Here is a 27897-nt window from a genome sequence, read left to right on the forward strand (position 1 = left end):
TTTATAAATATCTCCCCCATGCCTCCATGGTTTGATTTCAAATATTTGGGACTTATGCAGATCCCAAATAAGCAAAAACAGGTACTAATAGATAACAAAAATTGATTTTGCAAAATAGGTCCCCTTTAAAGCATAGCAATTAGCCAAGAGACAGCTGTTATCTCAAAACTATCTTAGGATAGGGCACACTGAAGTTGAGGTACCACTGTAATTGTAAAAGCATATTTTTTACAGTTCTTGTATTGAATATAATTATGAAACTGCCTCAACTATTTTTTTGCATCCTGCATTAGACATCTCACAAAGACACAAAGAAAGCAGCGGTCTCCTCCCCTTCCACTTCCTACGGTTTCATGTAATAGCAATAATGAGAGTCTGAGGTGTGTAAACACAGCATCCATTAGACGCCCTGTGTGTGTGTGCGTATTTACTCATGTGTCGCAGTCCTCCGCTCCCTTGGGCTGTCAAACAAGCACTGCCACCACGTCAATGAGGACGTTCATACGTGAGCACATATAAATTCCGCCGTCCTAAATCACGATTGTCACGGTGCATTGTGCAAATCAGGCCTAAAATATGCTCTATTTATGCATCGGAATTGCCACAAACACAAAAAGAAATGTGGGGAATGGTATGAATAAACACTCTATAATTAGCCACTATTATCTGGTTCTTTGTACGTTGTAATGCATGTGAACATGTACAGTGGAGTAAAAATGTTTTTCCCCTCAGGGCCTTAAAGTATTTGAATAACTTTTCCAAAAAGTTATGTAGCTAAGTGACAAATAATTTGTTTATTATTTATTTATCAAACTACGGCCCGTGGGCCAGATACGGCCCACCAGCGTCCAAAATCCGGCCCGTGGGTATATATACATATATATATATATATATATATATATATATATATATATATATATATATATATTTTTTTTTTTTTTTAAACTGTCCTTTCTAGCCCATCCATCAATCCATTTTCTACCGTTTGTTACTCTCGGGGTCTCGGAGTCTCCCAGCCGGTCAGGCAAATCAAATGGTCGAAAAATGCATTTTCCCATTGATAACGCAAACCGGCAAGTGCGCGCTCTTTCAGTCAATCAGTGCATGAGGGGAAAAAAATGGCAAAATCATTAGGGGAACGTAAAACAGACTCCGAGTGTAGAGTTTTTAAACATCAGTGCACATATGACTTTTTTTTGTTCAGTGTAAGGAAAAGGAAAAGGCAGCTTGTCTAATTTGCAACGACACAGATTTCATACACACATATATATATATATATATATATATATATATATATATATATATATATATATATATATATGTATATAAATACACATGCATGTATATATACATACATACACATATATATATATACATACATACATATATATATACATACTTACATATATATATATATATATACATACACACATATATATGCATACATACATTTACATACATACATACATACACATACATATATATACATACATACATACATACATACATACATATATATACACACACACATACATTTACATATATTCACATACATATATACATACACACATATATATGCATACATACATTTACATACATACACATACATATATATACATACATACATACATACATACATATATATACACACACACATACATTTACATATATTCACATACATACATACATACATATACATACATATATATACATACACACATACATACGCACGAACGCACACACACACACGCACGCACACACACACACACACATATATATATATATATATATACAAAGATCCCAGCCCCATGCCACCTTTTTTTAACCCAATGCGGCTCCCGAGTCCAAAAGTTTTGGGACCCCTGGACTACAGCATTAGGTGCACAATCTAATAACATTTTACAAAAGAGCTACTGAAAAACCTTCTTTATGTTTATTTTTGATTGACATTGTTGAAAAAGTAACAATTTAACATTGTGTTCATTATTGTTGTTTTAGTATTGAGGGCAGTTATTACAATTAGCTCTCAGCATCATCCACTAGACCGGGAAATATCTAAAACACAGATTTTGTATTGGATAATATTAGATCGTTTAGTGTAAAAATTGATGTTTCTAATGAAGCGCCCAGTGAGTGTCGATTGCAAATATTACTGACAGTATTACTGTCTGATCAATAATTAATTATTTCCACTCTTCACGGAAGAGATTTGCAAGGTAGCTTCATGTAATAGCGGCATTAAAGTGATTTAAAAAAACAACGACACCATTAAGAATGCCTATTAGTAATTACATCATGATAAAAAAAAAAGTTGCGTTGCTCCTAACATTTCATAGTTTAATCATGACAATAACGAACATTTAGCACTAAGAGAAACCCGTTGCTTGACCAGACTGAAGAAGAGAAAAAAAATATTAAAATAAATCTAATTCTGTAATGAGCACCACTTTATTTTTGTATTCTTACATTTTTTTTATGTCGATTGCTTAGATTGATTATATTCATTTCCAGATTGATTAAGAACGCCTATTAAAAGTAGTAAGTACATCATGATAAAAAAGTTGTGTTTCTTCAAACATTTTATCATCTAATCATGACAATAAAGATCAATATTTAGCACTAAGCTACACTCCTTGCTGGACCAGAGTGAAAATGAGCAAAACATTATTCAATGACATCCAATCTATGATGAGCACTACTTGATTGATTTTGACTTATTTATGCATGTTTTACGTTGATTATTTTAGTAATCCCGTATTTTATTATTTTATTGATTAGTTTGTTAGATTAATCGAGTAATCGAATAACACACACTTTATTGCCAAAATGCATATTTTAAGTAAAACACAAACCATTCCATATGAGTTGGGAAATTGTGTTAGATGTAAATATAAACGGAATACAATGATTTGCAAATCCTTTTCAACCCATATTCAGTTGAATATACTACAAAGACAAGATATTTGATGTTCAAACTCATAAACTTTTTTTTTTTTTGCAAATGATAACTAACTTAGAATTTTGTGGCTGCAACATGTGCCAAAGTAGTTGGGAAAGGGCATGTTCGTCACTGTGTTACATCACCTTTTCTGAGGAAACATATTTTTGAAGCTTTGAAAGTGGAATTCTTTCACATTCTCGTTTTATGTAAAGATTCAGTCGTTCAACAGTCCGGGGTCTCCGCTGTCGTATGTTACGCTTCATAATGCGCCACACATTTTCGATGGGAGACAGGTCTGGACTGCAGGTGGGCCAGGAAAGTACCTGCACTCTTTTTTTTACGAAGCCACGCTGTTGTAACACTTGTCTTGCTGAAATAAGCAGGAGCGTCTATGATAACGTTGCTTGGATGACAATTTATGTTGCTCCAAAACCTGTATGGACCTTTCAGCATTAATGGTGCCTTCACAGATGTGTAAATTACCCATGCCTTGGGCACTAATACACCCCCATACAATCACAGATGCTGGCTTTTGAACTTTGCGCCTATAACAATCCGAATGGTTATTTTCCTCTTTGTTCCGGAGGACACCACGTCCTCTGTTTCCAAATATAATTTGAAATGTGGACTCGTCAGACCACAGAACACTTTTCCACTTTGCATCAGTCCATCTTAGGTAAGCTCGGGCCCAGCCAAGCCGGCGGCGTTTCAGGATATTGTTGATAAATGGGTTTGGCTTTGCATAGTAGAGTTTTAACTTGCACCTACAGATGCAGCGACCAACTGTAGGTACTAACAGTGGTTTTATGAAGTGTTCCTGAGCCCATGTGGTGATATCCTTTACACACTGATGACGGTTTTTGATGCAGTACCGCCTGAGGGAGCAAAAGTCCATAATATCATCGCTTACGTGCAGTGATTTCTCCAGATTCTCTGAACTTTTTGATGATTTTACGAACCGTGGATGGTGAAATCCCTTAATTCCTTGCAATAGCTCGTTGAGAAATGTTATTCTAAAACTGTTCGACAATTTTCTTACAAAGTGGTGACCCTCACCCCATCCTTGTTTGTGAATTACTTAGCATTTCATGGAAGCTGATTTTATACCCAATCATGGCACCCACCTGTTCCCAATTAGCCTGCACACCTGTGGGATGTTCCATATAAGTGTTTGATGAGCATTCCTCAAATTTATCAGTATTTATTGCCACCTTTCCCAACTTCTTTGTCACGTGTTGCTGGCATCAAATTCTCAAGTTGATGATTATTTGCAAGAAAAAAATGTTATTAGTTTGAACATCAATTATCTTCTCTTTGTAGTGCATTCAACTGAATATGGGTTGAAAAGGATTTGCAAATCATTGTATTCCTGTTTAGATTTACATCCAACACAATTTCCCAACTCATATGGAAACGGTGTTTGTAATTGAAATACAAAAATATCTTTCTTCTTGCCATAATCTTCATTATTTTTCTAATAAATGGATCATCACCATTTAAATTACACATTTGATAAATGTGCATTAGTGGAAACCCCCCCCCCATAAAAACACTTTACCACCACACACCACCGCTCTCATGTACACTCTATTGCAGCGGCTGTGCGCAAACTATGTTCATGCATTTAAAGTTGAATATCAACATTGATCATTAAACGATTAATCAAACAAACAAAATATAAATCAAAGCTTTTTTTCTGACCAACTTAATCGAGTAATCATTGCAGCTTTATTCAATGTTGCAAACTGTACACACAGGTGAATATTAACACTGTGGAGCTGGAATGCAGTCCATTTAAAGAAACAATTTACCCCTCCAAATGTATGCATACAGCTAATTTCCATCCACAATTGGTGCGACCAGACAAAAAGCAAGCACTGACAAAACCACAGCCAGTCCTGTGCAATAAACATGTGTATGCGCTCGTCAACGCTGCTATGCCCATCTACTATTTGTATTAATGTACATGCATGCTCTGCGACGCCTCCCATATCTAACTAGGAGTATCATCGGCTCCATTACCCGCGGCAAAAAGAATACATTTGCGTCAGGACTGCTGAATTTCGATGGGGCCAGATAAATGTGTTTAATTAAAAAAGTGTCATGTCTGCATGTCTAGACGGGACAGTCCAGGGAGACGGGGCAATAAATCGCATGGAACACCCGCATTTTGATGGACAAATGGTGCTGGCAGTCATATATCTAAAAAGAAACTACCATGCAGCGTTGGAGCACCTGTATGTACTCTGTAGCTTTATGTAAATACACACAAGGGACCCTTGCATGGTTAGTTAATATTATTTTGTACTATAGTAATGTCTCTTTGGCTTGTGTGTGTTACGTTTGCGCGGCATCGTGGATGCGCGGGGAGTGTCGCCTCTCGATGCGCAGGATCACAGCAGGCAGGAATGAAGGTATGAACAGCCTTTTAATATGAAGTTACAAAAGAACACTGGTACAAAAGAGCAAATCAAAGGCGTGTCTGAGCACAGGAAACTAAATGCTAATATACACAGAAGACAGAGTTCGAAGTCCATAAAGCGCGAGCCAAGCGCGCGGAGGCAAGCTACATTTAGCAAGCAGAAAAATAATCAGAGACCACTCACGTAACGGTTGCAGGTGCAAACAAACTGGCGAGAGCGAACTAGGTAGCAGAGGGGCTTAAATACAGAAAACATAATTACAAACCGGTGTGTGAATGAGCCATGCAGGAGGAGCAAATAAGTTGTCATGGTGATGAATGTAAATAAGGAAGTGCGCTAACAAACGGGATCGGTAGAGTCCAAAACATGATCAAAACCTAGTAGGACAATACAAAAAAGACAAACATGCTAGAGATGTGTGATCCGGAAGCCGGATCACAACATTACCCCCCCCTTAAGGGGCAGATCCCAGATGCCCCCAAAAAACTGCAATAAAGAGAACCCCCTCCCAAAACCAGAAAGTTCACAAACGAAGGGAGGGCGGAGGGAGTCCACGGTGGAGGGTCGCCAGATCGCATGTCCCCGAATCCACCGAGGACACATCATGTGGCGGCGGCGGGTGGAACGCTGCTGCCGAAAAAGTTTTGGCGGGCGACCTCGAAAAGGCCACATTAGTGGCCGCCTCGCAGGATGAGGTGCCCGGCGAGGCGGACGACCCGGGCACGGCCACATCCGTGGCCGACATGGAGGAGGGAGTATCTGGCGAGGAGGATGACCTCGCAGAGGCCACGCCCGTGGTCGACGTGGTGGACGACGCCTCAGCACCGAAATCCCAGCAGGCTTGGAAGCAGCAGACGAGGGTGCGGGGACTGCAGCCAAAGCAGGCCCGAGTGCAGCTGGCGAGGATGATGCGGGTGCTGCAGCCGAAGAAGGCGTCGGAGGCGGCCTGGGAGCCGCAGGAGTCGTCGGAGGCGGCCTGGGAGCCGCAGGAGTCGTCGGAGGCGGCCTGGGAGCCGCAGGAGTCGTCGGAGGATTCGGGGACATGCGATCTGGCGACCCTCCACCGTGGACTCCCTCCGCCCTCCCTTCGTTTGTGAACTTTCTGGTTTTGGGGAGGGGGTTCAAGTTTTTGTTTTGTTTTTTAAGACATCTGGTATCTGTCTTTTGTTGGGGGGGAATACTGTTGCGATCTGCTGCTCAGATCTTCACGTGTTTGTTTTTTCATTCTCAGTCTGACCCGTTTATTTCCTGTTTTTGTCCATCACTATGGTTACACATCAGTCCACCTGTTAGTCTCGCCCCGCACACCTGCTACTAATTTTCACCCCCCTATTTAAGCTCACCTTTTCTGTTTACTCATTCTCGGATCCTAATTTGCCCACGCGCATCAGTGACGACTCTCATCATTCGTATGTATTTTCTCGCTAGCTCTCACGCCAAGCCACTTTATTGTCTAGCTTTCATGCTAAATGTTTTGTTTACTCTTTTGTGTCCTCGTACCAAGTTTTAGTTTTCCTTGTTTTATCCTAGCTTTCACGCTAGCGTCTTTTGTTTATTTTTTCTCTTTACACCAGTATTTTTGTTCATAGACTTTTGTTATTAAATAAATACCCTTTATCTTACCTATGCTGTGTTCTGTTTCGACGCATCCACGGGAAAACCACACCGGCATTACCATGCCGAAGAAGAGTCTTCACAGTGTGGCCTTTCTAGGAAAATACTTTTCTAATAGGTATGCACACATTCATCTTCTTGCCCTTCTATACCTCATGAAAGATCACACCATAAAGGAAGTATTCAACATATATATCAAGTGTATGCATGCACATTTACCGTATATTTATTCAAACATATTGTTTTTAAAGCAGGGGTGTCAAAATAATTTTAGATCGGGGGCCACATGGAGAAAAATCTACTCCCAAGTGGCCCAGACTGGTAAAATCACGGCACGATAACTTAAAAATAAAGTCAACTTCAGATAGTTTTATTTGTTTAAAAAAAAACAAGCATGTTCTGAAATTGTACAAATCATAAAGTTTTTGTTTTCTTTACAATTATTTGATCAAAGAGGCTGACGAACCTGTGGACTAGTGGAAGGGGGGAGGAGGGGGGTTCGTTTTTTTTTTTTTTTCTTCTTTCTTTGTCATGAAAAAGGGACGTTTTTGTCATGAAAAAGGGAGGTTTTTGTAGTTGGTGCACTAATTGTCAGTGTATATTTTGTTTTTTATGTTGAATTAATAAAATTTAAAAAATATATAAAAAAAATATATTTTCCATCCATCCATCCATCCATTTTCTACCGCTTATTCCCTTTCGGGGTGGCGGGGGGCGCTGGCGACTATCTCAGCTACAATCGGGCGGAAGGCGGGGTACACCCTGGACAAGTCGCCACCTCATCGCAGGGCCAACACAGATAGATAGACAACATTCACACTCACATTCACACACTAGGGCCAATTTAGTGTTGCCAATCAACCTATCCCCAGGTGCATGTCTTTGGAAGTGGGAGGAAGCCGGAGTACCCGGAGGGAACCCACGCATTCACGGGGAGAACATGCAAACTCCACACAGAAAGATCCCGAGCCTGGATTTGAACCCAGGACTGCAGGACCTTCATATTGTGAGGCAGACGCACTAACCCCTCTCCCACCGTGAAGCCCTTTATATATATTTTTTTAAATAAAATTGAATAAAAGATTATTCTGCGGGCCGGCACCAATCGGGCCACGGCCCGGTGGTTGGGGACCACTGGTTTAGGGAATAAGGACACCGTTTTTACGTTTCAACTTCTTCTTTATGTGCAACTTTTTCAACAGCAGCTAAATCAGTGGTTCTTAAGCTTGTTGGAGGTACCGAACCCCACCATTTTCATATGCGAATTCACCGAACCCGAACCGTAATCATAAAATGATATTATTACATTAAAGAAATACTAATAAAGGCATATTTTACAAACTGAAAGTTACAGGAACAAGACCCCATGTTTATATCTGATTGTGCAACATGTGAATGTTTTAGTGGGAACTAAATGCCATCTATGAAAAGGGTACACTACACATTATTTCCAAAGCAGGACCCCCCCCCACCCAGACATATAATACTCGTACACAGCTGAAGTGAAGTGAATTTTATTTATATAGCGCTTTTTCTCTAGTGACTCAAAGCGCTTTACATAATGAAACCCAATATCTAAATTTTACATTTAAACCAGTGTTGGTGGCACTGGGAGCAGGTGGGTAAAGTGTCTTGCCCAAGGACACAACGGCAGTGACTAGGATGGCGGAAGCGGGGATCGAACCTGCAACCCTCAAGTTCCTGGCACGGCCACTCTACCAACCGAGCTATACCGCCCCCTCATGAAAAACAATATGTTATGGTCATTTTAAGTGGGCCAAAACACTTATATTACAAAATAATATCATGGGAATGACTGCTGTCATTTGATTATAATAATCAAACATTGAACTTGTTATTTAGCTCACACATATGGAAAATAAGAGGGAACATTTTCGGGGGGTATCCATAATACGCCGACAGGGAGAAGTTTTTATTTACATGATGAGTCGGGCGTGCCTTGACCTCCGCGGCGGAGGCTCTGCCGAACCCCTAAGGCCGACTCACCGAACCCCTAGGGTTCGATCGAACCCAGGTTAAGAACCACTGAGCTAAGTACACCCTAACATACACTTTGTTTAACACGCCTACTCAAGGACCCCGGAAACGTCAACATAGCTGCCCGGTAAAATGCCTGACTCAAACAGACTCAACATAAAGGTGCATGACTAAATTATTAACTTGTTTACATCAATAATCTACTAAATTATATCCAACAATTAACATATTAAACAGGGATCTTTATCTTCTATCTTCATCACTGACAAAGGGAATGTACAACAACTTTATTTGTCGTTATTTATAGATTCTGAAAACAATATGTGATCATGTTCATCAGTCAACACATTGGTGTTGATTTTCAATCAATCAAAATAAAACAATTATATCAAAATCAAATTACACTATGTTATTTACAGTGGTGCAAAAAAAGTATTTAGTCAGCCACCAATTGTGCAAGTTCTCCCACTTAAAATGATGACAGAGGTCTGTAATTTTCATCATAGGTACACTTCAACTGTGAGAGACAGAATGTGAAAAAAAAATGGAGGAATTCACATTGTAGGAATTTTGAAGAATTTATTTGTAAATTATGGTGGAAAAAAAGTATTTGGTCAACCATTCAAAGCTCTCACTGATGGAAGGAGGTTTTGGCTCAAAATCTCACGATACATGGCCTCATCTATTTTTTCCTTAACACGGATCAATCGTCCTGTCCCCTTAGCAGAAAAACAGCCCCAAAGCATGTTTCCACCCCCATGCTTCACAGTAGGTACGGTGTTCTTGGGATGCAACTCAGTATTCTTCTTCCTCCAAACATGACGAGTTGGGTTTATACCAAAAAGTTCTATTTTGGTTTCATCTGACCACATGACATTCTCCCAATCCTCTGCTGTAACATCCATGTATCCATTTTGGTAGAAACTCAACTCGTCATGTTTGGAGGAAGAAAAATACTGAGTTGCATCCCAAGAACACCATGCCTACTGTGAAGCATGGGGATGGAAACAATGCTTTGGGGCTGTTTTTCTGCTACAGGACGATTGATCCGTGTGAAGGAAAAATCGAATGGGGCCATGTATCGTGAGATTTTGAGCCAAAATGGTTGACCAAATACTTATTTTCCAACATAATTGACAAATAAATTCCTGAAAAATCCTACATTGTGAATTCCTGGATTGTTTTTTTCACATTCTGTCTCTCACAGTTGAAGTGTACCTATGATGAAAATTACAGACCTCTGTCATCATTTTAAGTGGGAGAACTTGCACAACCGGTGGCTGACTAAATACTTTTTTCCCCCACTGTATGTAGTTTGAATGACGTGCTAACATGATGTGGTTTATTTTGTACATGTGTAGCATCATCTACAAAGATACTAAGAATTGCTATTGTGACATCTAGTGGACACATTTAGAACAGATCTTTGTTTCATTCAAACATTTCATGTTAATTTTTTATAATTAGCAAACGTTTTCCCGCGGTCCGGATAAAACTCGTTCGCGGGCTTGATCCAGCCCTCGGGCCATACGTTTGACACCCCTGGTTTAAAGGGAAGGTGGTCCAATTAACCATAAACAGACACAGAAAGGACAGTGTGTTTAAGAAGCCTTGTCAGCACTTTTTGTGCATGCCTGTTCTCTGCAGTGCGTGGTATTTGAGTGTGTCTAATTTCAGTCAAGAGGTATAATCTGGCTGGAATTAAGTCTGAGTTTTGGACATATGCCACAGGGCTTGCATGCTTGGTGTCATGTGATGTCACCACAGAGTAAATGTTCTTCAAGAGTATATTTGGCATTTGTGGCTTGCATGCATAATTCCCTAACAAAATACGGTAGAACCGCGAGAGGTCACACTAAATGTTTACAATTTGCTATCGCATTGTGTACCTCCTCACGCGAGATGGCAGTTATTTGCGACCAAACCGCACAAGAACTCGGTTCAGCACGTACTGCATCAAGGGATTTACCTGTGAATGTTTTGCTTTTTCTTTGGATTATTTGTGTCACTTATTCCAAAAACAGGAGAGAAGAGAAGCTGCGTTGACGAGGATGCCGTGAAGTCTTACAGATTTACATTAGAAGCCACAGTCTAACATCAATGTTAGTGTTTAGACCAGGGGTGTCAAACTCAAATACAGAGTGGGCCAAAATTTAAAACTGAACAAAGCCGCGGGCCAAGTTTGAAAAAATGTACCTTTTAATAGGCACCCAAACAAGTTTTGCATTGAGCATTGAACAAGCAAGGTTTATATACTGTAACTTTATAGTGACATGCAAAATCGAGTTTCAAATAATAATGATAATAATTAAAAAACATCAATGGACTATCAAATAAAATTTAAATACAAATGTAATGCCTCTTTTCTATTTGCAGCCTTTTGAGGTAATAATCAATCAATCATCCATCAATGTTTACTTATATAGCCCTAAATCACTAGTGTCTCAAAGGGCTGTATCAAAATATATTGTAGCGTCCCGAAATAGTTAGTGCTGCAAGGGGTTCTGGGTATTTGTTGTAATAAATAATAATAATAATAATGGATTAGATTTATATCGCGCTTTTCTATTGTTAGATACTCAAAGCGCTCACAGTGAAGTAGGAACCCATCATTCATTCACACCTGGTGGTGGTAAGCTACATCAGTAGCCACAGCTGCCCTGGGGTAGACTGACGGAAGCGTGGTTGCCAGTTTGCGCCTATGGCCCCTCCGACCACCACCAATCATTCATTCACCAGTGTGAGCGGCACCGGGGGCAAGGGTGAAGTGTCCTGCCCAAGGACACAACGGCAGCGATTTGGATGTCAATAAAAGGGAAGCGAACCTGCAACCTTCCGGTTTCTGGCACGGCTGCTCTACCCACTACACCATGCCGCTCCTGTTCTGTTGTGTTTATGTTATGTTACAGTGCAGATGTTCTCCTGAAATGTGTTTGTCATTCTTGTTTGGTGTGAGCTCACAGTGTGGCGCATATTTGTAACAGTGTTAAAGTTGTTTATACGGCCACCCTCAGTGTAACCTGTATGGCTGTTGACCAAGTATGCCTTGCATTCACTTATGTGTGTGTAATAGTCGCATATATTATGCGAGTGGGCCTGCACGCTGTTTGTATGGAGGAAATGCGGACGTGACGACAGGTTGTAGAGAATGCTAAAGGCAGTGCCTTTAAGGCACGCCCTCAATATTGTTGTCCGGGTGAAAATCGGAAGAACAATATTTTCGGGAGGGGCACTGAACTTCGGGAGGATTGGCAAGTGTGAGAAATTGCGGTGTTACAGCTAGGGGCGCCAAAAAGGGGGGGTAAAGGAGACGGATTCTAGGGGCCCATGATGGAGGGGGGCGCAGAGAGGCCCCTAATGATGATGAAATTATGTGTTGGAGGCCCTGTAAAGATTCTTTTCATGGGGCCCAAAATCCCTAGCGGCGCCCCTGGTTACAGCGGCACCGCTGCTGTGTAATAACGGCGGGCCTGCTGTAATGTTAATTCGATATTGCCTCAAGGGCCGAATTTGGCCCGCGGGCCAGAGTTTGACACCCATGGTTTAAACAGTCTTTTTAAGTTAAAGGGGAACTTCGCTATCCTTAAATAAGACAAGAACATATGTTTTTTTTTTGCTTTTTATGCACTATAAATCAAAAGTTTGCTTACAATGGAGCCTATGGGACTTTGATTTTATCTTCACCAATATCACTGATCACTAATCACTGCAGAGAACCAACTGAGGAGACCAATTTTTGAAGTTTTTCAGGTGGAATTCTTTCCCATCCTTGCTTGATGTACAGCTTAAGTCAGGGGTGTCAAACTCATTTTAGCTCAGGGGCCGCATTGAAGAAAATCCATTCCCAAGTGGGCCGGAATGGTAAAATCATGGCATGATAACTTCAAAATAAAGACAACTCCAGGTTGTTTACTTCGTTTTACTTTGGCCAAAAATAGAACAAACACATTAAATTGGCCCTAGTGTGTGAATGTGAGTGTGAATGTTGTCTGTCTATCTGTGTTGGCCCTGCAATGAGGGGGTGACTTGTCCAGGGTGTACCCCGCCTTCCGCCAGATTGTAGCTGAGATAGGCGCCAGCGCCCCCCGCGCCCCCAAAAGGGAATAAGCGGTAGAAAATGGATGGATGGATAGAACAAAAACATTAAATTGGCCCTAGTGTGTGAATGTGAGTGTGAATGTTGTCTGTCTATCTGTGTTGGCCCTGCGATGAGGGGGTGACTTATCCAGGGTGTACCCCGCCTTCCGCCAGATTGTAGCTGAGATAGACGCCAGCGCCCCCCGCGCCCCCAAAAGGGAATAAGCGGTAGAAAATGGATGGATGGATAGAACAAACACATTAAATTGGCCCTAGTGTGTGAATGTGAGTGTGAATGTTGTCTGTCTATCTGTGTTGGCCCTGCGATGAGGGGGTGACTTATCCAGGGTGTACCCCGCCTTCCGCCAGATTGTAGCTGAGATAGGCGCCAGCGCCCCCCGCAACCCCAAAAGGGAATAAGCGGTAGAAAATGGATGGATGGGCATTGTGAAAACGTACAAATCACATTTAATCCTTTGGAAAAAAAAACTTTCAAGTTTGTTGAAAATTCGGAGGAAATTGGTGCAGTTTCTAAAACACAATGAGCTTAGACGTGGTCTCAGTTCATCCACAAAGCCAGGATTAAACTTTAAGTCGCAGTCTTTCTGGGATTGAACAAAAAACACAACATGTAAACTCTTCGAGGTATCAAACACCTCCTGTGTCATGTCCAGGTATCCATCCAGAGTTAACTCAACACACCGTGAGAATCGGAGGTAAAATTATTCAAAAGGGTTAAGTTTTCTCACTATATTTTCATACCTTAGTTGGCGCCTGTCGTGGCGGTAATCTTAGAACCCGTTGGTAGAACACCTTATTTCACCGGTTTGGTCCATGTGCCGCCTCTAATGGCTATGATATTCCGAAGCGTTTTGGGTGTATAGAAAAGAGTTTTATCTATCTATTAGTATTATTATTAATGTTATTATTATGGAAAAAGGACGACAACGAGGCATCTTGCAATGGTAAAAGTTGATTTTCTAGACAAAAAATTATTTTCAAGGTAAAAGTGGATTATCCGAGTACACAAGATACTACTTTCTATTCTTAAAACCCACACAAAGACATTATTGGGGAGTAAGGGAGCCAAATATCGATGTGTTTGAAGCGGAAGACACAAAACGGCAGGTTTTAAGTTTCCACGCTTTACTTTGTACCTCTTGCTGGTCCTAACAGAATTGCTATTGTGACATCCAGTGGACACATTCAGAACAGCAGTTTCTTTCATTAAAAAAAAAAAAAAAATGCAACTCTATTTAATACTTGGCAAACTCATCAGGCGGGCCGGATAAAACCTGTTGGTGGGCCTGATCCGGCCCACGGGCCGTAAGTTTGACACCCCTGGCTTAAGTTGTTCAACAGTCCAGGGTCTCTGTTGTGGTATTTTAGGCTTCATATTGCGCCACACATTTTCATTGGGAGAAAGGTCTGGACTACAGGCAGGCCAGTCTAGTAGCCGCGCTCTTTTACTATAAAGCCACGCTGTTGTAACACGTGACTTGGCATTGTCTGGCTGAAATAAGCAGGGGCAATCATGATAACGTTGCTTGGATGGCAACATATGTTGCTCCAAAACATATATGTTCCTTTTAAACATTAATGGTGCCTTCACAGATGTGTAAGCTACCCATGCATTTGGCACTAATACACCCCCATACCATCATAGATGCTGGCTTTTGAACTTCACTCCTCTAACAATCCGGATGGTTCTTTTCCTCTTTGGTCCGAAAAGAAACGACGTCCATAGTTTTCAAAAACAATTAGAAATGTGGACTCGTCAGAACGCAGAACACTTTCCCACTGTGCATCAGTCTATATTAGATGAGCTCGGGCCCAGCGAAACCGACAGCGTTTCTGGGTGTTGTTGATAAACTGCTTTCACTTTGCATAGTAGAGTTTTTAACTTGCACTTACATACTTGTATGTAGCGACAAACTGTAGTTACTGACAGTGATTTTCTGAAGTGTTTCTGAGCCCATGTGGTGATATCCTTTACACACGGCTGTCACTTTTTGATACAGTACCGCCTGAGGGATCGAAGGTCCGTAATATCATCGCTTACGTGCAGTGATTTCTCCAGATTATCTGAACCTTTTGATGATATTACGGACCGTAGATGGTGAAATCCCTAAATTCCTTGTAAGAGCTCGTTGAGAAATGTTTTCTTAAACTGTTCGACAATGTGTTCACAAAGTGGTGACCCTCGCCCCATCTTTGTTTGTGAATGACTGAGCATTTCACGGAAGCTGCTTTTATACCCAATCATGGCACCCACCTGTTCCCAATTGCATTTCTCAACTTTTCTACTTCTGCCAGCTTTTTTGAAACATGTTGCAGGCATCAAATTCCAAATGAGCTAATATTTGCTAAAAATAACAACGTTTTCCAGTTCGAACGTTAAGTATCTTGTCTTTACAGTCCATTCAATTGAATATAGGTTGAAAATGTTTTGCAAATCATTGTATTTTGTTTTTATTTACGATTTACACAACGTGCCAGCTTCACTGGTTTTGGACAAAAAAGCAATGATCTTGCCTCAGTTCCAGTTCAGCAGTTTCTATGTTACTGACATCTTCATTGTTGCTCCTTTGTGTACCAATAGAACTTAAACCACCAAGTGTTAAAGGCCTACTGAAATGAGATTTTCTTATTTAAACGGGGATAGCAGGTCCATTCTATGTGTCATACTTGATCATTTCGCGACTTTGCCATATTTTTGCTGAAAGGATTTAGTAGAGAACATCCACGATAAAGTTCGCAACTTTTGGTGCTGATAAAAAAGCCTTGCCTTTACCGGAAGTAGCAGACGATGACATCACCAGGGTGCGGGCTCCTCACGTCCTCACATAGTTAATAATGGAAGCCTCCAGCAGCAAAAGGTATTCGGACGGAGAAAACGACAATTTCCCCATTAATTTCAGCGAGGATGAAAGATTTGTGGATGATGATATTGATAGCGAAGGACTAGGAAAAAAAAAATGCATTGGGACGGATTCAGATGATTTTAGACACATTTACTAGGATAATTCTGGGGAATCCCTTATCTTTCTACTGTGTTGCTGGTGTTTTAGTGAGATTAAATAGTACCTGATAGTCGGAGGGGTGTGTCCACGGGTGTGTTGCCGCCAGTCTCTGAGGGAAGTCGACTGCAGCTGCGTGGACGGCGCAAGCTCAGCTGATTTCCGGTAAGAGGCGACATTTTACCACCATTTTCTCACCGAAACCTGCCGGTTGAGAAGTGGTCGGGAACCATGTTCACTTGACCGCTCTGGTCCATAGTAAAGCTTCACATCCGGGAATTTTAAACAAGGAATCACCATATGTTTATGTGGCTAAAGGCTAAAGCTTCCCACCTCCATCTTTCTACTTTGACTTCTCCATTATTAATTGAACCAATTGTAAAAGATTCAGCAACACAGATGTCCAGAATACTGTTTAATTGCGCGATGAAAAGAGACGACTTTTAGTCGCAAATGGTGCTGCGCTAATATATGTCCCCTGCAACCCGGGACGTCACGCGCACGCGTCATCATTCCGCGTCGTTTTCAAAAACAAACTCTTCGGGAAATTTAAAATTGCAATTTAGTAAACTAAACCGGCCGTATTGGCATGTGTTGCAATGTTAATATTTCATCATTGATATATAAACTATCAGACTGCGTGGTCGGTAGTAGTGGGTTTCAGTAGGCCTTTAAGTTTAGTTTGTGGACCCGTCCGACCTCGCACGCTGTTCACTACACTTCAGGGTTCAATTAAACGTGTGTGCAGTCCTGCCACTTTGAAAGTGACTTTTCCACTTCATTGCAGTCATTGTGGGATTGATGGGCCCAGCATGCTCGTGACTAGGATGTCATAAAACCCAGCATCTGATGTGAGGAGACAGTAATGTGTGGCCATGGCCTCGGCCCTGCTCGCAGCCATGGCACACTGTGAGAAAACACCGTCTGTCCATCCTCAACCTGCCATGGCATCAGAACATGGAACCGATACATGAGCGTCCCTCCATCTGTTATTAGTTTGTACCTTCACTAACTTTTAAGGGTCGAATGCATGCATGAGAATATGTTCTTACTCACCCGCAGCTAGTTTCCAACAGACTATCTCCAACCTGAAGAGAGGCCATACCGAAGTCCGCTATCCTGATGTTGTTCTTCTCATCGAGCAGCAGGTTCTCCGGCTTCAGGTCTCTGTGGCTGGAAGCAAGAGATATGTACACGTTAATGAAACATGAATGCACTTCTCATGTGTGCTGTACAAACTAGATGAAAGTGAAGCAACATGTGATTAAACACCTGAGAGTCAAGCCTTAATCTACCAGGGGTCACCAACGCGGTGCCCGCGGGCACCAGGTCGCCCGTAAGGACCAGATGAGTAGCCCGCTGGCCTGTTCTAAAAATAGCTCAAATAGCAGCACTTACCAGTGAGCTGCCTCTATTTTTTAAATTTTATTTATTTACCAGCAAGCTGGTCTCGCTTTGCTCGACATTTTTAATTCTAAGAGAGACAAAACTCAACTAGAATTTGAAAATCCAAGAAAAATATTTTAAAGACTTGGTCTTCACTTGTTTAAATAAATTCATTTATTTTTTTACTTTGCTTCTTAGAACTTTCAGAAAGACAATTTTAGAGAAAAAAATACAACCTTAAAAATTATTTTAGGATTTTTAAACACATATACCTTTTTACCTTTTAAATCCCTTCCTCTTCTTTCCTGACAATTTGAATCAATGTTCAAGTATTTTTTTTTTTTATTGTAAAGAATAATAAATACATTTTAATTTAATTCTTCATTTTGGATTCTGTTTTTTCAACGAAGAATATTTGTGAAATATTTCTTCAAACTTAATATGATTAAAATTCAAAAAAAGTATTCTGGCAAATCTAGAAAAACTGTGGAATCAAATTTAAATCTTATTTCAAACTCTTTTAAATTTCTTTTACATTTTTTGTTCTGGAAAATCTAGAAGAAATAATGATTTGTCTTTGTTAGAAATATAGCTTGGTTCAATTTGTTATATATTCTAACAAAAAGAAGATTGGATTTTAACCTATTTAAAACATGTCATCAAAATTCTAAAATTAATTTTTATCAGGAAAAATGACTAATGATGTTCCATAAATTATTTTTTGAAATTATTTCCAAAAGATTCGAATTAGCTATTTTTTTTCTTCTTTTTTTCGGTAAAATTTTGAATTTTAAAGAGTCGAAATTGAAGATAAACTATGTTTCAAATTAAAATTTCATTTTTTCCCTGTTTTCTCCTCTTCTAAACCGTTCAATTAAGTGTTTTTTTCATCATTCATTCACTACACAACACCTTCCGTAAAAAAATGTATGACGGAATGACAGACAGAAATACCCATTTTTATATATGTATACATATATATATATATATATATATATATATATATATATATATATATATATATATATATATATATATATATATATATATTAAAGGTAAATTGAGCAAATTGGCTATTTGTGGCAATTTATTTAAGTGTGTATCAAACTGGTAGCCCTTCACATTAATCAGTACCCAAGAAGTAACTCTTGGTTACAAAATGGTTGGTGACCCCTGATGTAAAGGATAAGGATGAAAAGGATAATGCACACAAGGGCATAAAAACAGGGCAAAACCAAAAGGTATAAAGTAGACTAAAAATGTACAATCCATCAATCCATTTTCTACCGCTGGTTCCCTTTGGGGCCGCGGGGGGCGCTGGTGCCTATCTCAGCTACAATCGGACGTGAGGTGGGGTACACCCTGGACAAGTCGCCACCTCATCACAAGGCCAACACAGATAGACGGACAACATTCACACTCACATTCACACACTAGGGCCAATTTAGTGTTGCCAATCAACCTATCCCCAGGTGCATGTTTTTGGAAGTGGGAGGAAGCCGGAGTACCCGGAGGGAACCCACGCATTCACGGGGAGGACATGCAAACCCCACACAGAAAGATGCCGACCCCGGGATTGAACCTTGACTACTCAGGACCTTCGTATTGTGAGGCAGACGCACTAACCCCTCTGCCACCGTGAAGCCCTAAAAATGTGCCATAGTAGCAATATAAAATATAACATATATGTAATATTTACATATTCTATATATAGTATATAATATATACTGATATATTATATACTACATATACAATACAACATACATAAACAATATATATACTCCATCCATCCATCCATCTTCTTCCGCTTATCCGAGGTCGGGTCGCAGGGGCAGCAGCCTAAGCAGGGAAGCCCAGACTTCCCTCTCCCCAGCCACTTCGTCCAGCCCTTCCCGGGGGATCCCAAGGCGTTCCCAGGCCAGCCGGGAGACATAGTCTTCCCAACGTGTCCTGGGTCTTCCCCGTGGCCTCCTACCAGTTGGACGTGCCCTAAACAGCTCCCTGGGGAGGCGTACGGGTGGCATCCTGACCAGATGCCCGAAACACTTCATCTGGCTCCTCTCGATGTGGAGGAGCAGCGGCTTTACTTTGAGCTCCTCCCGGATGGCAGAGCTTCTCACCCTATCTCTAAGGGAGAGCCCCGCCACACGGATAAGAAAATCTCATTTCAGTAGGCCTTTAAGAACTGCAATGGCACAAACAAAAACATTTGCAGCGCAAACGATTGGGGCACGTTTGGGGAGATTTGGACAAGGTGGGGGCGGGTGGGGCAACTTCACACAGGTACAGTTGTGATCAAAATTATTCAACCCCCACACAATTTTGGTGTTTTAGCAAGTAGGACATTTATTCCGTATTTTGTTTATAGTCATATCAAATAAAGATGTGTCAAATAGACAAATGCAACTTCAATTACAACATTATATATTGTAACATACCAAACAGTGTCATTTCTCTTAATATCTCATTGACAAAATTATTCAACCCTTTGAAGATCATAACTCTTAAGAACAGAATTTGAATAAGGTCTATTCAATCAGGTGTTGAAAACACCTGTAGATGTGATTAGAACCATAACAAGCAACAATTAAACTGATTGAAAAAGACTGTGATGCTCAGCTTCTTGTAGATGGGCAATGGTGTATTTGCAACATGGTGAAGTCCAGGGAGTGGTCAAATAAGTCAAGAGAGGAGGTAATTTATCTTCATAAGAAAGGATATGGATATAAGAAAATAGCAAAGACATTACACATTCCAAGAGACACAGTTAGGAGCATAATTCACAAGTTTAAAGCTAAAGGCACAGTGGAAACACTACCTGGGCGTGGTAGAAAGAGGATGCTGTGTGCAACTGCTGTCCGGTATTTGAAGCGCACAGTGGTGAAAAACCCCCGGGTAACAGCTGAGGAACTACAACAGGACATTGCAGAGGGGGAACGCAGGTTTCGTCCCAGACAATAAGGCGCGCACTACGAGATGAAGGCCTCCATGCCAGAACTCCACTTCTGACTACCAGGCACAAGAAAAAGACTCCAGTATGCCAAAAATCATCTAGACAAACCCCAAAGGTTTTGGGAAACTGTTCTATGGAGTGATGAGACAAAACTGGAACTCTTTGGGCCTACGAATCAACATTATGTCTAGAGGAGAAAAAATGAAGCTTACAAAGAGAAGAACACCTTGCCTACTGTTAAGCATGGTGGGGGCGTCAATCATACTCTGGGGCTGTTTCTCTGCCTCAGGTACCGGGAATCTCCAGCGCGTTCAAGGCATTATGAATTCTATTTCCTAGCAGGATATATTAGCTGCAAATGTCATGAAGTCAGTGACGAAGCTGAGGCTTGGGAGACGTTGGACCTTCCAACAGGACAACGATCCCAAGCATACCTCCAAATCAACATCAGAGTGGTTGCAGAAGAAGGGCTGGAAGACTCTGGAGTGGCCTTCACAGTCGCCAGACCTAAATCCTATAGAAAACCTGTGGTGGGACTTGAAGAAAGCAGTTGCAGCACACAAACCCAAGAATATGAATGAACTGGAGGCCTTTGCCCAAGAGGAATGGGCTAAAATACCTGTAGATGGTTGCAAGAAGCTTGTGTCCGGTTATGTATCACCTTTGAAGGATGTAATTACTGCCAAAGGGTGTTCTACTAAGTACTAAAGATGCATGTAACTAGGGGGTCGAATCATTTTGTCAATGAGATATTAAGAAAAATGTCCTTTTTTGGTATTTTGTAAAATACAGTGTTACAATTTAAGTTGCATTTGTGTATATGACACATCTTTATTTGATACGACTACAAACAAAATACGGAATAAATGTCCAACTTGCTAAAACACCAAAATTGAGTGGGGGTTGAATAATTTTGATCACAACTGTAACTCAGCACCTTCATCCTTTGACAAGTGACCCCCCTGCTTGTTTGCATCACTCCGATCTTTCATCTAACTCATGCAGAAACCAGAGGCTCCCACCTCAATGCTGAAATGCTACAAGGTATGACAGCCCCCCTGCTGTGGCCTTTTCTTCCTCCATTTCCCATCCTCTCCTCCGCTAATATCATCCCTCTCATCTTGCAGACAGCCACCAGCCAACTGGCTGAGCAATCGGGAGCCAGCCCCAGACGTTGGAGTTCATTAGCAGGCATTCATTGCCTCTTAACACAGCAAGGGGCTTACCTTCTTTTAAAGAGACCACTAGAAGGGTTATCCACCATAAAAATACAAATGTCACATGTTGCAGTCACCACTGACGGTGTGGAGGATATTATAATATAAACTCAATAAAGGTTTGTTTGAATTGTAAGGTCACAATCCTACACTATACTGTCTGTATTTTAATTATGTACTAACCCAGGGCTCGAATTTTTGCCGCGACCGCCCTTGTCATTTGCCGCGATGCCCTAAAAATTGACCAACATTTACGGCAACAACATGCCAGGACCGCCCTTGACTTTTTCCTTGTTTATGGAGTAAGGATGTAACGATAAACAGAAAAATTCCAGACGGTTAGTGACACGTTTAAATTTGTATTTACCGAAAAGCCGTCATTTAGTAATCTATTTTAGGCAACTGTATACGTCTTGAATACTGAAGCGCCGCGGAGTCTGCGCATGCGCACCTCTCCCGTCCAAAGGCACAACCCAGTAACTCAATTTTGGTCAAAACTGAGCTGATAATAATTTTGGAGTCCCTAGGTGATATGCTTTACATTAGTGTATGCGATATTGTAATTTGTTCCGTAAGTAAGCTGTTACGCGCATGGCAGGACCTAGTAACTACCACATAACTGCGTAGATACAACAGGAAAAACCTAGTATCTCAAGGGACCAATCGGAGCTTCTTTGTCAGTCGCCTTATTGTCTTTAATGAGACATTTGCACGAATGGGGGCCGACGGTCAACCTGATTATGTGATATTATGGCACGAGGGGATATTTGGAAGATTGGCCCAGGACGTTGCAAGCACCTTCATTAAATGTATTGTTCTTGATTCTTCCCCTTGCATACTCTTTTGGGCAGATAACTGTGGAGGTCAAAACAAAAACTGGACGCTGTACGCGGCTCTTGCACAATGTGCAAACGCAGAATGGGGCCCAGCCGAGATTGTGATAAAATATCTGGAGAAAGGGCACACGCTCATGAGAGCAGATTCAATCCATGGCTCAATCGGCAAGAAAATGAAAGCTCAAGAAAACATCTATACGTCTGATGACTTTGTAGATCTTTGTAAGACAGCATCAAGATAGATTGCTTTTGCTTTGTTTTCTCAAAATCAGCTAGAAGTGAGTTACTAGGTTTTGCCTTTGGACGAGAGAACTGAGCCGTTAAGCTCGGGAAGCATGGCAGCTACTCTATGGACTTTGTTTTGAAAACAAATAGAGATGTCTGATAATATCGGCCTGCTGATACTATCGGACAATAAATGCGTTAAAATGTAATATCGGAAATTATCGGTATCGGTTTCAAAAAGTAAAATTTATGACTTTTTAAAACGCAGCTGTTTAAACGGACGTAGGGAGAAGTATAGAGCGCCAATAAACCTTAAATGCACTGCTTTTGCGTGCCGGCCCAGACACATAACATCCACAGCTTTTCACACACACAAGGGACTGCAAGGCATACTTGGTCAACAGCCATCCAGGTCACACTGAGGGTGGCCGTATGAACAACTTTAACACTGCTACAAATATACGCCACACTGTGAACCCACACCAAACAAGAATGACTAACACATTTCGGGAGAACATCTGCACTGTAACACAAGATAAACACAACAGAACAAATATCCAGAAACCCTTGCAGCACTAAATCTTCCAAGACTCTACAATACACACGCCTCGCTACTTGGTTAAAGGATTTCAGTGAAAGTAGTTTTTGATTATTTTGAGCACACTTAAAATTACCCCAATAATAATAATAACCTTGATAAGAAATGTTGACATATATATATATATATATATATATATATATATATATATATATATATATATATATATATATATATATATATATATATATATATATATATATCTTGATTGGATTATCCAGAGAATAGTGCTCGATACCGTGGTAGAGCGCAATATGTAGGTGTGGGAAAAATCACAAGACTACTTCATCTCTACAGTGGGTTCATAGGTGAGGGTGAAGTTGTATCCGCTTTCCTCAAGTGCTTTCTGGTACGGGGGGGTTGCTTGGTCGAATTCAGCTTTGCTAGATGACAGCATCGATAGCCTTTTGTTGATTCCGGTAGGTATTCTTTTCGTGGTGGTGGGTGGGTGGTTGCTGTCATGGTGCACGTATTGGAGTGTTGTGTTGGGTTTCGTGAATGGTTGGTAGCTGTTATTTCTTGAATGGTTGGTAGCTGGGTTCAACCTGAGAAATAACAGCTACCAACCATTCACGAAACCCAACACAACACTCCAATACGTGCACCATGACAGCAACCACCCACCCACCACCACGAAAAGAATACCTACCGGAATCAACAAAAGGCTATCGATGCTGTCATCTAGCAAAGCTGAATCCGACCAAGCAACCCCCCCGTACCAGAAAGCACTTGATGAAAGCGGATACAACTTCACCCTCACCTATGAACCCACTCCAGGAAACCAACCAAAAAAGAGCAGAAAACAAAACAACATCATCTGGTACAATCCGCCATTAAGCCAAAACGTCTCAACCAACATCGGCCGCAAGTTCCTCACTCTGATCGACAAACACTTCCCCAAAGGCAACACCCTAAGAAAAATATTCAACAAGAACAACATTAAATTGAGCTACAGCTGTATGAATAACATACAACAAATCATTTCAAACCACAACAAAGCAATTGCAAAAGGACTGCCTACTCCCAAACTAAACGACTCTGAAACCAATAAGGAATGTAACTGTCGCAAGAAACCTGATTGCCCTCTCAACGGAGGGTGCTTACAGACATCAGTCGTTTACCAAGCAAAGGTAATACGCAAGGACATTAACACATCCGACACGTACGTAGGATTAACCGAAGGAGCGTTCAAAACAAGATGGAATAATCACAACGCCTCCTTTAGAAACCAGACTTTGCGGAATTCTACAGAACTCAGCAAACACATTTGGAACCTCAAAGACAATAATGTTGAATATTCAACAACATGGCAAATTCTTGCATCCAGCACACCTTACAACAGTGGTAATAAAAGATGCAACCTATGCTTAAAAGAGAAACTGTTTATTATATATCATCCAGATCTACCATCCCTCAACAAGCGCAGTGAAATCATTTCAACATGCCGCCACAGACGGAAACACTTCCTAGGTAACACATGAGCCAATCACCACACCCTACGCCTGCCTGTACCCACCCACTCTCTGCCCTATATAAACCATTGTATGTGAATGCTTCCATTAAAATCTCCTGATGATTGAGGGAACCCCTCATGAAACAGTTCTGTAGAGATGAAGTAGTCTTGTGATTTTTCCCACACCTACATATATATATATATATATATATATATATATATAAGAGCATTTCTTATCAAGGCTATTATTGCGGTAATTTTAAATGTGCTCAATATTTTCAAAATTATATATATATATGTATACAGTATATGTATATGCGCTTTGGAGCCCCTGCCTCGAAAGAAAATAATGTTTGCCTTGGTGTCTTTCCAACTTGCCTTGGTGCCCTACAATGTGAGCCCTCCTTTAAGGCAACACTTGCCTTGACCTTGATCCATCCATTTCCTACCGCTTGTCCCTTTTGGGGGTTGCGGGGGATCGCTGGAGCCTATCTCAGCTGCATTGGGCGGTAGGCAGTGTACACCCTGGACAAGTCGCCACCTCATCGCAGGGCTGCCTTGACCTTAAAAAGATAAAATTTGAGGCCTGCTAAGCTAGAGGATGGCACAGTAAGTGAATGCTGAGAAATATTAAGAATGGTAAGAAAATAGAATCTACTTTCTGGATAGTGAGAAGTTGGTTGAACCGTTTATTTTTTGAACATAGAGAGGAACTTCAATTTGCGAACTCCTCATTATCCCAACCACAAACCAAAAACATTTGCTTTGTTGTACAGACTTTGTCTTAGTGTACAAATGTTTCATCCACCAACTGTGTGCCTGCATCGCAGCCATTTTGTGCCTGGCAGCACATTCATTGTGGTTGGGCTGATCAGCAGAGCATTGTTGTTGTTAGCTACTGTGCTAATTGCTACTTTGTTTGATTTTAAGTGTTTTTTTAGCCTTTCAACAGAATTTTTGTAGATTGGCTAGCTCAGTATGATTCCAAAGAAACCAATGGACAAGCGAATTGAAACATTCAGGAAGTATCCACAGCGTTGTCGACACTGCTCCCCCATTTTCCCCGTCGCTCAATCTCCGCTGAATGCAAACGCATTCAACCAACAAGCTTAAGTCAGTTTTTTTTTGTAATTTTTAATCATTGGGTGGTAAAGTTAAAACGTTTTGTGATTTTGAACTGTGAGTGCACCACAGGGCTAGTGACTGTGTGTGTGTGTGTGTGTGTGTGTGTGTGTGTGTGTGTGTGTGTGTGTGTGTGTGTGTGTGTGTGTGTGTGTGTTGGCAGGGCTGCTGCAAATGAAGACAGTTCATCTAGTTCAAGGGTGTCAAACTCAAATACAGAGTGGCTCAACATTTTAAACTGAACAAAGCCGCCAAGGTTGAACAAATTAACCTTTTAATAAGGACCCAAACAAGTTTTGCATTGAATATTGAACAAGCGAGACTTATATAACTTTATAGTGACATGCAAAATCGAGTTTCAAATAATACTAATAATTTAAAAATAGCAATGGCAAATCAAATCAAATTTAAATAGAAATTGAATGCCTCTTTTCTATTTGCAGCCTTCTCAGGTAAATATAAAAAAAAAACTTTTCCCACAGGCTGATAATACATTTTAATTTTGTAGCGTCCAGGAAGAGGTAGTGCTGCAAGGGGTTCTGTGTATTTATTCTGTTGTGTTTATGTTGTGTTACAGTGCGGATGTTCTCCCGAAATGTGTTTGTCATCCTCGTTTAGTGTTGGTTCACAGTGAGGCGCATATTTGTAACAGTCTTAAAGTTGTTCATACAGCCACCCTCAGTGTGACCTGTATGGCTGTTGACCAAGCTTGCATTGAATTAGCGTGTGTGTGTGTGTAAAAGCCACATACAGTATATCATGTGACTAGGCCGGCACGCTGTTTTTACGTAGGAAAAGCAGACATGACGAAAAGTTTTAGAGGACGCTTGAGGCAGTGCCTTTAAGGCACGCCCCAATATTGTTGTCCAGGTGGGAATCGGGAGAAATTTGGGAGAATGGTTGCCCACTGTGATTTTCGTGAGGGGCACTGAAATTTGGGAGTCTCCTTGGAAAATCAAGGGGTGTGGGGGTTAGCAATTATGAGTATTAGCGGTGAATGCGGTGTTACAGCGACACCGCCGCTGTATAATACCGGCGGGCCAGCTCTAATGTTAATTTCATATTGCCTCAAGGGCCAAATGAAAATACACGGCGGGCCAAATTTGACCCGCGGGCCAGACTTTGACACCCATGATCTAGTTGTTGTTTTGACTTTACTATTAATTAGAAAGTTGATCATCACTCCAAAAATTCGCTCCATTCTGTCCACTAAAGACGCTGAGATCATTATCCATGCGTTTGTTACGTCTCGCCTCGACTACTGTAACGTATTATTTTCGGGTCTCCCCATGTCTAGCATTAAAAGATTACAGTTGGTACAAAATGCGGCTGCTAGACTTTTGACAAGAACAAGAAAGTTTGATCACATTACGCCTGTACTGGCTCACCTGCACTGGCTTCCTGTGCACTTAAGATGTGACTTTAAGGTTTTACTACTTACGTATAAAATACTACACGGTCTAGCTCCATCTTATCTTGCCGATTGTATTGTACCATATGTCCCGGCAAGAAATCTGCGTTCAAAGGACTCCGGCTTATTAGTGATTCCCAAAGCCCAAAAAAAGTCTGCGGGCTATAGAGCATTTTCCGTTCGGGCTCCAGTACTCTGGAATGCCCTCCCGGTAACAGTTCGCGATGCCACCTCAGTAGAAGCATTTAAGTCTCACCTTAAAACTCATTTGTATACTCTAGCCTTTAAATAGACTCCCTTTTTAGACCAGTTGATCTGCCGTTTCTTTTCTTTTTCTTCTATGTCCCACTCTCCCGTGTGGAGGGGGTCCGGTCCGATCCGGTGGCCATGTACTGCTCGCCTGTGTATCGGCTGGGGACATCTCTGCGCTGCTGGTCCGCCTACGCTTGGGATGGTTTCCTGCTGGCTCCGCTGTGAACGGGACTCTCGCTGCTGTGTCTTGGATCCTCTTTGGACTGGACTCTCGCGACTGTGTTGTATCCATTGTGGATTGAACTTTCACAGTATCATGTTAGACCCGCTCGACATCCATTGCTTTCCTCCTCTCTAAGGTTCTCATAGTC

General features: G+C 41.2%; 1 protein-coding gene across 6 annotated transcripts in view; it reads right to left on the minus strand.

Annotated features, from left to right (window-relative positions):
* Positions 1-27897, minus strand: part of LOC133563459 (serine/threonine-protein kinase BRSK2-like) — a 641999-nt gene that overhangs the window by 138699 nt on the left and 475403 nt on the right. For all 6 annotated transcript variants that reach the window (XM_061917595.1, XM_061917596.1, XM_061917593.1 and 3 more), the window contains exon 5: positions 17130-17246. In XM_061917595.1, the coding sequence (XP_061773579.1) occupies positions 17130-17246 (117 nt within the window). The remainder of the gene's footprint in view (positions 1-17129; positions 17247-27897) is intronic.

This window comes from Nerophis ophidion, linkage group LG12 (genome assembly GCF_033978795.1).
Source record: "Nerophis ophidion isolate RoL-2023_Sa linkage group LG12, RoL_Noph_v1.0, whole genome shotgun sequence".
In the NCBI taxonomy this organism is placed as follows: domain Eukaryota; kingdom Metazoa; phylum Chordata; class Actinopteri; order Syngnathiformes; family Syngnathidae; genus Nerophis; species Nerophis ophidion.